The sequence below is a fragment of the Pinus tabuliformis genome, chromosome X, assembly GCF_031772625.1.
Source record: "Pinus tabuliformis cultivar Carrire ecotype Pingquan chromosome X, CPIR1, whole genome shotgun sequence".
Lineage (NCBI taxonomy): Eukaryota > Viridiplantae > Streptophyta > Pinopsida > Pinales > Pinaceae > Pinus > Pinus tabuliformis.
In genome coordinates this window covers 84496387-84512424 of record NC_142308.1, presented here as the reverse complement: position 1 = coordinate 84512424, position 16038 = coordinate 84496387, and the positions used below count along the sequence as shown (strand labels likewise).

The 16038-nt window shown below is 38.3% G+C and overlaps 1 protein-coding gene across 1 annotated transcript; it reads right to left on the bottom strand.

The window, feature by feature from the left end:
• Positions 1–1363: 1363 nt before the first annotated feature.
• LOC149138485 (nematode resistance protein-like HSPRO2) lies at positions 1364–2536 on the bottom strand. Its single transcript, XM_089450367.1, has 2 exons — positions 2038–2536; positions 1364–1704 (listed from the first exon to the last, which is right to left on the bottom strand). The coding sequence occupies exons 1-2, from the start codon at positions 2534–2536 to the stop codon at positions 1364–1366; spliced, it is 840 nt and encodes a 279-aa protein (XP_089306493.1).
• Between the last annotated feature and the right edge of the window lie 13502 nt (positions 2537–16038).

The window sequence follows — 16038 nt, the reverse complement described above, 5'->3', positions numbered from 1 at the left end:
GGAAGAAAATCACTGTCAAAGTAGAAACCCACCATCAAAAGCGCTGCAGACATGATGAGCAAGAGACAACCTTTAGAATAGTCTCATTCACCCCTTACTGCTCACTCAAATTTATTATGACACAAACACGTAGCAGAGAAATGTCAAATGTAGGGAAAAAAGGAAAAAAACGTAACGGTATGATGTCAATATATCCAAAAAAATTGATATATATATTATATATTATATATATATATATATATATATATATATATATATATAGATATATATATAAAAGATAACTATCTTCGTCAATAAGAGAAAATTGGATAAAGCCACCGTATAAGATGACTCATCAATAGTATAATGATATATCTTATATATCGTTAAATCAATAAATCAGAACAAGATCCAATAAGACCCTTGGATAGTTGGTTCACTCATATTAATTTTGAAGGAGAAAATATTCAAATAAAAGAATTATATTTTCTGAGGCCAAGTTTAAAGAGATAATTATTTAGTATGACCCGTAATGAAATTGTAATGTTCCATCATTTAAATTATATATTTAAATATGATATAGATTTAATACATTAAAATTTTTATGATATATTCCATTAAATAAATTCAATAATTTAAAATTATAATTATCTCAATTTCACATGCTGAATTAAAAAATCTTAAAAAACAAAAAATCTGATTAAATATACAAAAAAAATTAATGCATCCAAAAAATTATGATGCATTCCATTAAATAAACTTAACAACTTAAAGTTATAATTATCTTAGTTTCACACACTGAATTAAAAAATCTTAAAAAAACAAAAAAAATAATAACATTAAACTACATTTCATGTTAAAATTTATAATGAATTATATAAATATCATTAAACTCATCATAGAATTTAGGTAAAGAATTAAAAAAAAAAAAAAAAAAAAACTCGTAAAATTTAATAATTTTGATAATTACCATTTTAATTTTGGACAATCTTTTACAGTATTTAACGAAGGAGGAATTGCACACTATGAATCCTTAGTATCCTGTCCATGTTGGACATGGAAAAAAAGAAATTGTTCAAATTTCTAGCGTTGTTCTATTGATTGCTCCTACTGATGGGGATGAACAAAAATGAGTCTAATCCTATATCCAATATAATTCTATGTATAGTATTCAAAACTATCAATGTAAGAAGTGTATGTATGAATTTGGGGTAATACTTTCAAAAACTGAAGGCACTGTTCTTTGTCTTGTAAACTTCACTTGATTTGTCTGTAGATCTTCCAGTGTACCATCCACCATAGTTGTAGACTTTTAGTGCCAATAGTAACCCAAAAATGTCTTTGCACCATCCACACTAGGGAAATAAGGTGGTTCAAAATATATCTAACGCAGGGCATCACAAGCACCTAGATATGATGGACCCTTCATTTCAATGCTACCCATGGCTGTTACTACCAGCTGCTGATATGAGAAGAAAAACCTTTTCACCGCGGCTTCTATTGCCTGGAAGGCCAACAGAACATGTATTGTTGCAACATGATAAGCACCTGAAGTGTTATGTGAGCGAAGTCCATGTGAATGAAACAAATGCATAAGTGCCTCCTGGAGCCTTGGTCCACCCTTTGGATCAGCCTCAACACCCATGACTTTGGGCACCAGATGCCTTAGTTCCTTGCATGCATTTGTAAGGTCTCTAAGGGGGGCAGACCGAAGGCAATATGCACCTGCAAGTGTACCAGTGCTGCTAATTGCCAACTAGTGTTTAAGGCAAAGGAAATCATCTGGGTCCATCATTAGAAGCAAATTCACAATTTCTGTGAGCATGTTCCACATCCTTTCAACCATCCAACAGTCTGTGGATGCTCCTACAAAATCCCCAGAGTCTATTTGTTGATATATTCTGTGCAACAATTCTTGGCCTACAAATACCCAGGCCTCAAAGATCTGGAGGACATTGCAAAGTTTGGCATCTTCTGGATTATGGAATTGTTTATGTTGTTTTAAAGAGTGCAAATATCTTGGCTTGCAGATTCTATCATATTCAAGAATAGGCCTACCTGACATATTTGGTTCCCCCAGACCTAAAGTGAAGGGAGTCCTCTGCGTATGACCTTCAATGGCAAGCCATATTCTAGAAACCATAGCTTCAGCGCTTTTCCATGTACCAAAACGAGGTAGTAAGCTCTCTTCACTTGTTCTGCTAACCACAGGTAAAGCACCAGGTCTCTGCCATACGTCATGGAAAACTTTCCTAGTAAGAACACCACTACTTACTGACAACTGAAGAGTGGGAACCTGCTTGTCATTTTCACAAGTCATTGAAATCAACTCAATCTGGGAACTAATTAAGGATTCAAGCCTTCTCTTCCATCCCTCTTTGTCAATGTAAGTCCTTGTGTCACAGAGGACAGACGAAACAAACCGAAAAGTAATCTCCAATGACTGTAAGGCAGCCTTTACCAACCCCTCTCTAGACCAACCAGGCCATTCCTTGAATTTCCACATGGCACTGAGCTCGAGGAGATGCACATACTGCTCGTAATCCGCACACTCCATGGGGGAGGGCTCTATGGACTCTTCAACAAAGGAAAAATAGGATGCCATTTATTTACAGGACATATTTTTTCCCTGCAAACATAACCAGGAGAGTAAAGACACTAATGCTCTCCATATACCATAATCTAAAAAGGACAACATAATAATAGAATAAACACTAAAATCCATTTTAAACACTAAAATTTTAAAAACTGGAATAGAATAAAATGTTCTTAAATCCTTGATATATTTAAAAAGTTATATATAATATGTTACTGGACAGAAAACATATCTATTTGTTGCAACTCAACTTTTTCTGTAGATGATAAAAACTCAACACAGATAAACCTTCTTTACAGTCCAATAAATATTTTTTAGAAGAAAATGTTGCCCTCTCTAATTGACTGCTATCCTTGTGTTAAATGGAATTCCCCGCATCCAATATACCTGCTGGATACCTTAATATACAGTAGACATAAGCTCATGAGATGGAAACAAGCTTGGTTCAATAATACCACACTACAAAGTGATTCTACAAACTGATTTAAATCTCAAGGCCTTCAGTGTACTTACTTTTATGATTTACAGGATTATGATATAAATCTCAGGGTCTTCAATGTAATTTTATAATTTTGAATTTGAAGTATTGAAATTACTGGAAATTCTACTATCAGTAAGATTTGAAGTCAGGACATAGCAGAAATCTTACAATAGTGAGGAGATATGGTAAAATTATATAGCCTTTCTTTTTGATAAAGCTATTTTAAATATCGAAATTGGCAGACATTTGCTTCACTGATAATGGTGTTATGCTCTTCTGCTAGACAGACGGGGACTAGACGACAACTATATTCGAATTATTTAAAAAAAAATTGTATTTAAATATACAAGCTCTCTCTCTTCACATTTTATCAAACAAGGACAGAATCGTTTTCTTTGCTAACCTGTCCCTTACAAAGACTTGTAAGCTTGTACTATAACTATCAAATTCACTAATGCTTGGAAGCTTGTAATCATGTAATAAAATTCACATATTTGCTCAATAAATATTCTTATAACGAGACGCCAGTGTAGTTTGCAAGCGTTTTATACGAGATAGTTGCGATTAATAACCGGTAAGGGAACTCCAAATAATTCCATTGATAAGGAATCCAATGGCGGAGAAGGGGAGCGCCTACAGCGGGAGCGCCTACAGAGACCTACCAGCATCCTCCAGCTAGAGATGATAGCCTATCAGAGCGACCAACTAGCAGCGTATGGAGTGGTTTGACGGACGACGAACCAGCAACTAATAGCACACATCCTGGACCAATGGTCTTTCAGCTTCTGGATCCTGCCACTCAGATATCGCGACACGCCTCATCATCTTTTATGCACGAAGGTATACTAGCCTATGCTTTCCCTCTCTAAGATCACTGCTACATGTCATCCACAGATGCTTCATGCATGCATGCGCGTCGTAGGGTGGACAAGCGCTTGTTTAAGGTGTTCACTTCATAAGGGTCCGTAAATTCCTTTTATCCTTTGACGTGCGCGGCTTTCTGCCCTCCTAGCCCCTACTTCTCCTTTTGTCTGGTCTGGGGAGGCTTATGACTGTTATCCCAATTTCTATATTTGCCTACATTATCAGGGTACTCAGCAATACCTTGATCAAGGAAGCGATGATGAAAGTGGTCACTACTCCAAAACAGTTTCAACCATACTACAACAACAGCGGTCGAGCCAATGGACAGAGGCAATGACCTTGCAACTCATACACGGAAACGTCAATCCTCAGGATGTTACGCAACGATGTGCTTTCTCTAGTTGGACGGGCAACAACAGGGTTTTGGTCCAGAAGGCAGTGAATGCCCACAGGGTGCTGAAATACATTTTGTTCAGTGTTCCCAACCTTCATAGTAGAGACAGGGATGAAAGCTCACCCAAATTAAGGGAAGGTGAGAATGAATGCAGGATGCGTAGAAATGGTTAGGACGACATCACTGTAAATCATGTACTCGCAGAGCGTAGACGCAGGGAGAAACTGAACGAGAGGTTCATTATTTTGCGCACACTGGTGCCATTCATTACTAAGGTACCTAGTTAGATCTACTCTTGAAAGCCTTTAGCTGTGAAAATATTGAGAAATTTTAGAAAATAGAAGAACTATATCCTCAGTAAATAAATTATTACATATACAAAGCACTGGTTGAAACTTTATATTGGTAGATGGTGGAAGTTATTTCTACCAAACTCAACAAACGCTATACTTTGGCCTTGGGAGACCTCAAATAAATATAAATTTTCAAAGCACAATTTGGCCTTACGTGCAAGACAAAGGTCGAAATAGCGTTTGAAATACCTGTTTCGAAGAGGTGCAGGGGATCACCTTCTGTAACCTCTGTTCGCCGGAGCTCCACAGTGAATTTGTTCAATGGTTAGATTTTGAATTGCCGGGATTTGGGCAGATAATGTATCGAGGATGGTTGGTAAGGAGTTTATGAGCCTCCACGCTGGGTTGGTAAATGTCATTAATACACCAAAGTGGAGGCGGGTAGCTTGGCGGGCAGGAACACTGCAGACGACAGAGTCGCCGGAGCTGGGTGACCCGTATTCGCCGCAGGTTGGAGATGGGATGCATGTAACATGCGGCATGATCCATGGTTAGGCCTGAGATGCGAGATGTAAGGGGGTGATGATGTCAACCGGGCTGTCACGATGGTGTAAGGACATAACATTTATAATGCTATAGGGTTGGAAATAGGAACTGCCATGTCTTCGCACAGCACTGCTACAGTCCTACGCTTCTTTACGAGAAACATGTATCTTTCTACGAAGGCAACTATGATCCATTAATGATTGGGGTTGTATATGTACGTCATTAAATTTAAGTAAGTATATTATCCAGCAATAAGCATTTATGATCAACATCGAATCCATACGATTCCACGACTACTTCATTAATGTAAGTGCAACAATTATTATTATTATTATTGATTGAACCAGGCTTGACAATTCACGGTGATATTTTGATTTAGAGGTAGCTCATGAATACTGTTTCATTTCTTGTTCCAGGGTTGCGATGGGTCCGTCGTGTTGGACAATTCCACGAACTTCACTAGCGAGAAGTACGCCAATCCCAATAACAATTCGACAAGGGGCTTCGAGGTGATCGATACCATAAAGAACCAAGTCGAAAATGCATGCAGTGGTGTCCTGTCATGTGCAGATATTATCCCCGTTGCTACCCGTGATTCCGTTGTTGAAGTAACCCCGATTAATCTTGCTCCGCCATCTTGTTATTTCTATCATTTCATTTAATATTGGACTGTGAGGTTGGGTCGGCGAGACTCAAAAAAGACGAACTTTAGCTGTGCGAACACTAACATTCTACCTCCCACTTCCAATCTGAGCAACCTAATTTCATTATTCCAAGCACAGGGCCTCTCCAAAAAGGAAATGGTCACACTATCTGGTAATCATAATATTGTATATTATTTTTCATTTATGATATTTAGATGAAGATATATTTCTTCAAAATACAAAGATACAATTCATAAAAAAAAACATGAAGAATTAATGACCGTAGATTAGTGTATATATTAATGGCTGGTTTTGAGTTGATGTGAAAATATATTCATTCTACAGGTGGTCATACTATAGGGAAAGGGCAGTGCGTAAGTTTTAGAGGCCGTATTTACAACGACACAGATATAGATAGTACCTACTCCACTTTGTGGCGCTCGAGGTGTCCAAGAACCACCGGCTCTGGAGACAACAACCTGTCGCCCTTGGATTATGTGACTCCCACTGTCTTTGACAACAACTACTACATCAATCTGAAATGCAAGAAAAAACTTTTCACTCTGATCAACAACTCAACGAAGGCTCCACAGGTGACCACCTACAGCTCCAACCAGACCGCCTTCTTCTCACACTTTGCTGCCGCCATGGTTAAGATGGGAAACATCAAACTTCTTACGGACACAAGCGGAGAGATCCGCAAGAATTGCAGAAAGACTAACTAACCAACCAACTGGTGAAGTGTCTGTTTAGTAGGATGAGTTTCATCGATATTGCCTCGTAATTTGTAATATAAGTATTCGATTAGGCATAGTTTTTTTCAGATGTTTTCGATTAGGCATAGGTTACAATTATACAACTTCGTATTTTATTAGTATTACACATGAGAGAAGATATAGGGTGTTTCTTTTAATTGGAAGAATTTTAATATTAAAATTTATTTTGTTCTTTAAGACGTATATGTTTTATTTTTTGAATTTGTAATTACAAGTAAATACATGAAGATGTACGATCTCTGGTGGAAAATCAGGCACCGGCGGGGATGGGGTGACAAGAGGATCGAAGATCTAGGGTTTTCAGGTGTCTGTAGGGGTAGAAATCCATGGAAGAGCGCAAAGGAGGGAGCTCCACTCCCTCCTAGAGGTAGGCAGTGGCTAGTCGAGGTAAGAAACCATTAGAGAGCATCATAGGTCATTCAAGAGAAGGGATAAGGAACAAGGAAGAAGAGAAAGAATTAAACAGGTCAAGGGAGAATAACAACAATAAAGAAAATGAGGAAGAAGACAAGGAACAGGGAGCAAAAATAAAAGCACAAAAGGGGTCATGTAAACCCAAAGTTGAGGTCACACCCAGAGTAGTTTTAAATGATCCTGCTCTGTAGGTGCACAGAGACCACATGTGGACATATGCTATCATTTGTAAATTCATGGGATTATGGCCCATTGAAAAGGCTTTATAAACATGGATTAAATACATCTGGAAACCAAAGGGAAGCATTGACCTACATCTTGGGTCAAAGGGTTTCTTTACGGTGGTCTTCACAAATATTGAGGATAAAGACAGGGTGTTTGAAGGAGGGCCTTACTTCTATGCAGCAGCAGGCCTCTACATGCGACCGTGGATGATGAATTTTGTCCCTGAGCGAGAAAATTTCACTTATGTCTCAGTCTGGGTAAGACTCTACTCTCTACCTCTTGATTACTGGCAAACGAAATCATTATCTGCCATAGGAAACAAATTAGGGCATTTTTTCAAAGCTTCTAAGGCCACCAAAAGGGGAAAGTATACTTCCTTCGCATGAATATGTGTAGAGATGGATCTCTCTGGTACTCTACCGGATGAGGTCATCTTGGAAGTTTTTTATGAAGAATGGGTGCAAACAGTAGTCTATGAACATATTCCTTTCAGATGTCGGAGATTCCATGAGCATGGGCACCTATTTAGAGACTGCCCTCTCAGTAAAATAGAGAAAAAAAGTAAAGCGACCACAATGAAAGATATTGAAGGCTTTCACAAAGTGGCACACAGAGGAAAAGGGGGCAAGAGGGGGCCAAAACAACATCAAACAGAAGGGAAACAGGCTAATCTGAATAGGTTCCAAGTACTCGAAGAAGAAGAAGAGATAACAAAAGTAGATTAGATAATGGAAGGAAGCCCAGTGGAGAAGGAAAAAGAAGAAGACTGAGTACAAACACAGGATATTAACAAACAAAAAGAGACTATGCTGAGCGATGCAGAACCGAAGATGGACCAAGAAATGGCCCAGAGTGAGATGGAAATGGAGGATCATGAACTGCAGGAGATTCTTGACAGGGAACACTTAGATCTAGAAGGATTCTTGAAACAAGGGACCATGAGTGGGGTAGACTCATTACCGCCAGAAGATTTCAATAGAGTACAATAGCCGTTCCTATGGAAAGCTCAGGCTAAAAGGCTGGATAGGCAAAGAAAAAAAGAAAGGCAGGGCAATGAAGGTGTGAAAACTATGAAAATCACACCTGGATTAGCACCCAGAAAGCCAGGAAAGAAAAGAGGCAGGAAAAAGTAGAATGAGTTATTGATGGAATGTGGAAATCTAATGATAGATTCAGGTAAGATGAAAGATCTAATCAGCTACTCCCTTACGAATCTTTAATAATGAAGTTTACATCTTGGAATATCAGAGGTCTAGGTAGTAAAAGGAAACATAGAATTCTTAGTAATATAATGAAACAAGAAGCTTCGGATATGATCTTTATCCAGGAAACTAAATGTTCCATTCAAAAAATAAAAGAAGTTCACAACAAATGGGTTTTGAGTTTCTAGAGGTCAAAGAAGATAACATAGCAGGGGGCATACTTACTCTTTGGAACCCCCAAAAGATTGGTATAATAGATGTTGAGGCATCTAGAAATTATTTATCAGTGGTTATATAGCCAGTGGGAGATAGGGAGACCTATCTGGTCACGAATGTATATGGCCCTCAAAGAATGGATGACAAACTCAGGTTTCTAGATTCTCTTATGGAGCTTAGAGACAGACATGTAGATGTACCATGGATCTTGTGTGGGGACTTCAACATGATCAAATCACTTTCAGAAAAAAAAGGGGGAACTAGAACTTTAAGCAGAGACTCTACAACTTTTCAAACTTTTATAGATAATATGAAGCTTGTTGATACTGACATGAGTAATGGTCTCTTTACTTGGAACAATAAAAGAGGAGGAGAGTCTCAAGTAGCCTCAAAGTTAGACAGATTCATAATCTCAGAGGACCTTATGCTCACCAACAAGGAAATGATAGCAAGAATTCTCCCCTTTGGAGGCTCGGACCATTGGCCTGTTCAACTTGAGGTTCAGGGCATTGGTACCCCCAAGAACAAACCTTTCAGATTTGAGAATATCTGGCTCACCCACCCAGACTTCATCAGCAACATTACAAAATGGTGGAAAAAAGATCTGCATATTTAGGGTACAAGTATGTTCCAGCTACACAAAAGACTAAAGCATATCAAGCTTAGACTTAAAGATTGGAACAAGAATGAATTTGGCAATATTTTTGCAGCAAAAAAAGCTATTGAAGATAAAATGTGGGAACTCAATCAAACCCTTATTACATATGGGTTTGATAAAGACAGAAATGACCAAGTCACCAAACACCATCAAGACTGGGAGAATTTATGTAAATAAGAGGAAATATTTTGGAGACAAAAATCCAGAGTTCAATGGATGAAAGAAGGGGAGTGCAACAGTAGATTTTTCCACAGATCTACCATAGAGAACAGATCCCATAATAGGATCTCTTCGATCAAGGATGAGGACGGTCATCTTCTTAATTCCAATGAAGATATAGAAGATGTGTTAGTTCAGCACTTTCGTGGAATAGCACAGGAAACCATTTCAGACAGAGAGCATTTTATCAGGGATTTAACAGGGCATATTCCTAGACTAGTTACTAGAGAGGATAATTTCAATCTCAATAGGCCAGTGACAGAAGAGGAGGTTAGTGAGGTCATCAAAGAAATGCAGGATGGTAAAGCGCTAGGCCTTGATGGTTTCAATGTGGATTTATTTAAAGCTTGCTGGAATATAGTTAAACAGGATATTCTGAACGTAGTGGAAGATTCTAGATTGAATAGAGCTATTTTGAAGGTGCTCAATGCTTCCTTCATCTCCCTGATCCCAAAATAGGACAATTCTCAGACTCCAGACAGGTTTAGACCCATAGCCTTGTGCAATGTGGTTTATAAGATAATATCCAAGATTGTTGCTAATAGACTCAAACCACTTCTTCCTACTCTAGTTTCTGTGGAGCAATCTGATTATGTGGAGGGCAAAAAAATTCTCAATAACATCATTCAAGCTCATGAGGTGGTGCACTCATTGACAAGTAAGGGGAAGGCTGGTATGACTATGCAATTGGACCTAGTCAAAGCTTATGATAAGCTGAATTGGACCTATATAAGGAGGGTCCTTATTGCTTTTGGGTTTGATCATAACTGGGTAAGATGGGTCATGGCCCTGGGAACTTCTTCCAGCTTTTCAATTCTAGTTAATGGTTCTCCTTTCAAGACTTTTACTCCTTCCAGAGGTCTCAGGCAGGGTGATTCAGTCTCTCCCTTTCTCTTCATTCTCATGATGGAAGGACTGAGTCAGTCTATTAAGCATGTGAAAGAAGTTGGTAATATCAAAGGCCTCCAAATTTCAGAGACTGGTCAGGCTTTGACCCATCAACAATTTGTTGATGATACTATGCTGCAGGGAATCCCCACGGTCAAAGAAGCTCTAGCGTACAAACATATCATGTCTAACTTTGCCAAGGCTACAGGTATGGAAGTTAATCTCTCCAAATCTAAGATATTTTTCTTTAATACCAATATTGCTATTCAAAAAAATATCTCCAGGATTCTAGGCTTTCAAAGGGATGTCCTTCCCTCCAAATATTTGGGAGTTCCTTTTACTGATAAGCCTTTGCACAAGGGCATTTAGGAGCTAGTGATTAATAAGGTGCAGGATAAAATCAGGGAATGGACCTTTAGATCTTTAAACTTGGCTGGTCGGTTAGTGCTTACAAAAGCGGTTCTCCAATCAATACCCGTCTTCATGCTATCAGCCCTTCTAGCTCCAAAAGGAGTTTTGCAACATTTTAGAACCATTCAAAGAAACTTTCTTTGGGGTAAGGGGGAGGAAGGAAAGAAATGGGCCTTGGTAGCCGGGGAGAAGATTTGCAAATCTAAAAAATATGGGGGTCTTGGACTGGATGATCCGGAAGCACTAAGTAAAGTTTTAGGGGAAAAATTATGGTGGCGCTGGGTAAAAGACCCAAAGGCACAGTGGGCTAGAATCTGGAAAGAAAAATATGCCAACAATTGGCAAGATAATGATCTAATAAGGATGTCTAGCATCATAAAGGGCTCACACATCTGGAATAAGGCCTGGGGGAATAGAGGATTAGTACAAAAAAAACAGCTTCTGGGAAATCAGAGATGGTGATCTTGCTTTGTTTTGGGAGGACAAATGGCAACAAGAACCTATACTGTTAAGAGAGAACCTTCTAGACCTCAAGAAAGAAACATATACCAAAAGGTTATTTAAGGTAAAAGATTTTTTGGATCAAACCAACAGTGAAGGAAAATGGAGAACCTGGAAGAATATGGATCACACGGAAGATAGCCCACTGAAAGCCAAAGCAGAGGCACTTCTGACCATGGTGGAACAAAGGAAAATATTAGTGACAGGGGGGCATGACCAACTTAGATGGGACAACAATAATGTAGGCACCTTCAATCTTAAGGAGGCAAAAGGCATACTCCTTGAGCTGGATTCCAATGAACCAGACAAGGTATGGCAGAACATATGGAGACATCAAGGATGGATGAAGATTAAAATCTTCATGTGGTTGGTCCATCATAGGAAAATTCTGACTTGGGACAACATTCAGAAGAGGGGTCTTCTGGGCCTTTCCAGATGCCAGCTTTGTGATTCCCAAGAGGAAACAATGGAGCACCTTCTCAATAATTGCATTTTGACCTCTTGGTTGTGGGATACTTTTTCCACTATCTTCCAGCAGACAGACAGAGACAAAGGAAGCATTATCAATACCCTTATGAGACGCAACTTCTCTGATTTTGATCTTCTAGGGTCAGCCTGGGCTTTAACGCCAAGCTTCATAATATGGACTGTCTAGAAAGAAAGGAACAACATAATCTTTACGAATGAAAAAAGTTCCTCCCAATGCCTTTTTGGACAAATCTTAAGACAACTTAAGGAGACGGTAAGTACCATAGTGCGAACTCTCCCTAAGCATCCACCTTCAGATGCTAAAACACAGATACTTCTTAAGTTAGGTATGTAGGGGCTTATTCCACAGGGCCCAGACAAGAAGTTTTTGAAAATGGATATTAAGCAGGATTATTGGCATCCTCCCCCTCAGGGTTTTTTGAAAATACAACATTGATGGGGTCTCTAAAGGTAACCCAGGTATTGCTAGCTGTGGAGGGGTGTTAAGGGATGAAAATGGCAGTCTCCTTTTCATTTTCCATTGCCATTTGGGAAGAGTCACTAACAATATGGATGAATTAATGGCTCTTGAGCAATGTTTAGGATTCCTGAAGCAGGATAATCTCCAGAATGTTATTGTCGAAGCTGATTATGAGTTAATCATAAACTCGGTCAAAAGAATCAGCTATGGCACGGAACTGGAAAAAGTCTCAAAACAATGGAGACTACTCCAAGTATTTCAAAGGATTCAGCTTCATCTTTGTGGTTTACGTACAGTGAGTTTTAACCATGTGCGAAGAACAACAAAAAACTGGCAGATATCTTGGAAAATCAATGAGTACTCTGTACCAAAAGTAGGGTTGCGCTGAGTTGGCATGAGATGCCTCTGAATAGATTAAAGGCACAATGTAATGACCAGACAGATGAGGACATAATGGTATTTCGAAACAAAGACACAGAGGCGGGTCTAGTTGATTGGGATTCTTTATGCAGTGTCTTTTCTGAAGTAAGAACATTCTGTGGATGCAGGTCACTGTTGGCCTCCCCAACCCTCGACAGTACAAACATAGAAGTTTCAAATGGGAGTTGCTGAGCAGATATAGCTTTGCGGATGGTCGACCGAATAGATGGTTCATGCGACCGTGGAGAAGGGATGATCTGTGGGGCCGAAATTCAGGCCTTCCCGGCAGCCTTAAAATCCCCGCTTTCCTTTCTGTGGTTGCAATACCGCTCGCGAGGTGGTTTAACTTCCATCGCATGCCCTTCACACAGGAAGTGGTTTTGCGGAGTTGGGAGTGATTCCACTCACCAAGAAACACGTGGCATAGTACGGGGAAGAAATACTACCCTCATCGTGCAGTAATCTTCGGTATGTTAGGCTCGTGTGATATGCTCCTCCACTGTCGGATCATGCAAGATGGATCTACAGTCAGGAACAAGCGAGAATGTTGGTGGGTCTAGGTTGGCTATTGCGGGGTTAATCGACGGGCTACTTGGTATTGTGATATTATCCTCCGCCATTGGATCTGGCATGGAGGATTGATGGTCAGGAAAAATGGCGCTGATCCGAGGAAGAATATCTTCCGGGCAGGTTTCGCGTCTTGGTGGGAATCGGTGGCTTTTGCGCGCTCTACATGCTTGAGGGTTATCCCCCCATCCGGACCCGAAATCCTTTTAGTTGAGTCCCTAATTCTTCATCGGGTCCGATTCAAAATTTTAATTTTTTGATTGTTTTCGGCCCGATTTGAGCCTTGTCCATCTGATCTCTTAGGGGAGATCGAATGGTCTTGGCTTTGTTGGTATTTTGTGGAAATTGTAGTTTTTCTGGGGGATCAAGGCTCAATGTTTAAGACTTTAGCTCAGGGCCATAGGCTGTAAGCGGATGGTATTTCTTTAGCCCATAGTTCCTTTGGGAATGTTGTATATTATGTAAGTTGGTTTAAGATTTAATGAAATAGAAGGTATGACTCTTGCTTCAGTAAAAAAAAAATACATGAAGATGTACATATTCTATTTCTTCAAATTTGAATTTGAAAATCCAAATGATGTCTAAATGCTAATTAGATTATTCTTTTTGGTTAAATTATGTCTAAATGCTAATTAGTTTATTCTTTTTGCTTGGAGACTCCAGACCTGCAATCGATGGATTTTCTTTTTCTGAACGATACATTACTTGGTTTGTAGTTTTGACCATCTTGATCAGTTTAAAGATCTCAAAAATCATCCACGTTGATTTAGTTATCATGAAAAAAATTGCATGCTAACTTCAACATTTTACATGTCCCTGGATTTATTAACAAAAAAGAGAGTACATTTTGAAAGCATTCCTTGTACAATCTTCTTCTTATTTGTCTATGTATTCTTATCTATAATATTCTACTTTACTTCGTTATAATTGAGAGAGTGCTGGTTACAGTATTGTCTGCAAAGAGTAAGTTTGCTTCAAAATTGCACAGTACAAAAATGCATAGTTGGAAGTATCCAAAGAACAATAACATGAAATCCACATATAGTTCAAAAATGCATAGTTGGATGTATTCAGAGAGAAATAACAAAGACTATACTAGGAAGTGAAGGACCCAGAGAGCAATAAAAGAGACTCTCCTAAGAAGTGAAGGACCCAGAGTTCAAGAGCACACCATGTGTGAAAGTTGTAAAGTAAAACTTCCCTGGTCAGGAGTGAATACCACACTTTGAGAGAAGATTTGCCACTTGGATTTTCTCTTTCTAGATGTGAGAGTAAGATATGTTCTGAAAGTTGATTGCCAATCTCCTAATATGCCTCATCTAGTTGAAATGGATAGGGCTTTTGGAATCTTCCCGAATGGAGATTTGATCACTACTACATAAAGGGGGGTTTTAAGACAATATTTGAGACAATTTTTGGGTAAATTGTTTTAACTTTAGACAAAAATAACTTGTGTATTGTATTAAATATTGTCTTTAAGCGGGTGTCTCAAAAATTATTGTCTTAAAGATTATTGCCTTAAAAAATTGTCTCTTAGGAGACAATTTCATTTTTGTTTCTCTAGAGACAACACTTGGATTAGAGACAATATGTCTTTAATACTAGAGAATAAAGTTTTATTTAAAGATCACTTTTGTCTCTCTAGAGACAATATAAAACAATGAATCCAGAAATGTCTCACCATTGAAATAAATTGATATAAAAAACATTTATGTAAAAATAAACTACAAATTCGTTGATTAATTCATGTTAGCATATAGTGGAATCGAACCACCAACCTCCTGTTTGTAAGGCAAGTGCTCTTCCATTGAGCTTGCACACTTTAAAGAATTACGTGAAGAGTTATGGAAATCCTGAAAATTACATTTATAGCCATTGATTAAAAGAAAAAAATTCTGACGCATGATCTATAATCTTTATAAAAACTATAATCATGCAGACCATATTTTTAGCTTACTAAAACTAGAAATTGCCCCAAAGGGTGAAAATAGAGGACGATTATATCTCTAGCAAAAACAATAAAAATCTTATATTAGTATACAGTTAAATGTTCATGTATATAGGCTATCTTGCTACAGTGGCATATCCTTGTGTTGGGATTTCATTCCATGTTAAGACTTCTTTTTCTTCATCTTCTTCTTCACACATGTATGTGTCTATTATTGTGTATATGCGCCCATATAAAATTCTATAACAAAATTTCTTGATAACGTAAAACAAAAAGGATCATGATTTTTGAATCCACAATCTACGATTGAGTCATTATCAAAGCAAAAGAAATGAAATGGAGTGGATATATTCTCTTGCACCTTTGCAATCAGTTCTCCCTACTTAAAAGTTAATAGACCTAGAATATGTTTTTCCTTTGAATTTTAAGATGGATAGATTCATGGCTCCATCCTAGCCCCATAATTATCCAGGGCTCTCTATGACTTGGGAGTTCCAACCAGCCATTGTTTATGACAGTGAAGAGTACTCATGACCAAGAACATGTGCTAAAAATTTCATCTATGTTGCTACTAAATGCAAAGATATATCATGATAATGAAAAAAAACAACAACTTTCTTATTAAACAAGTGGACGTTGATTATAAAAAGGAGAGGATGACATAATGGAAGACAAACTACTCTTCAGTAGCGAGTGCCAAGAAACCATGGCGCACACTAAAAAAAATAGATATACATAACATGTGAAAAGTTGCAAACTATGAACTCTAAAGAAAAAGGTCAAAGAACTGCTTACCACAATTGCTCTAGCAGGATCTATCCACCAGTACAAAGTACTTGCAAGAATA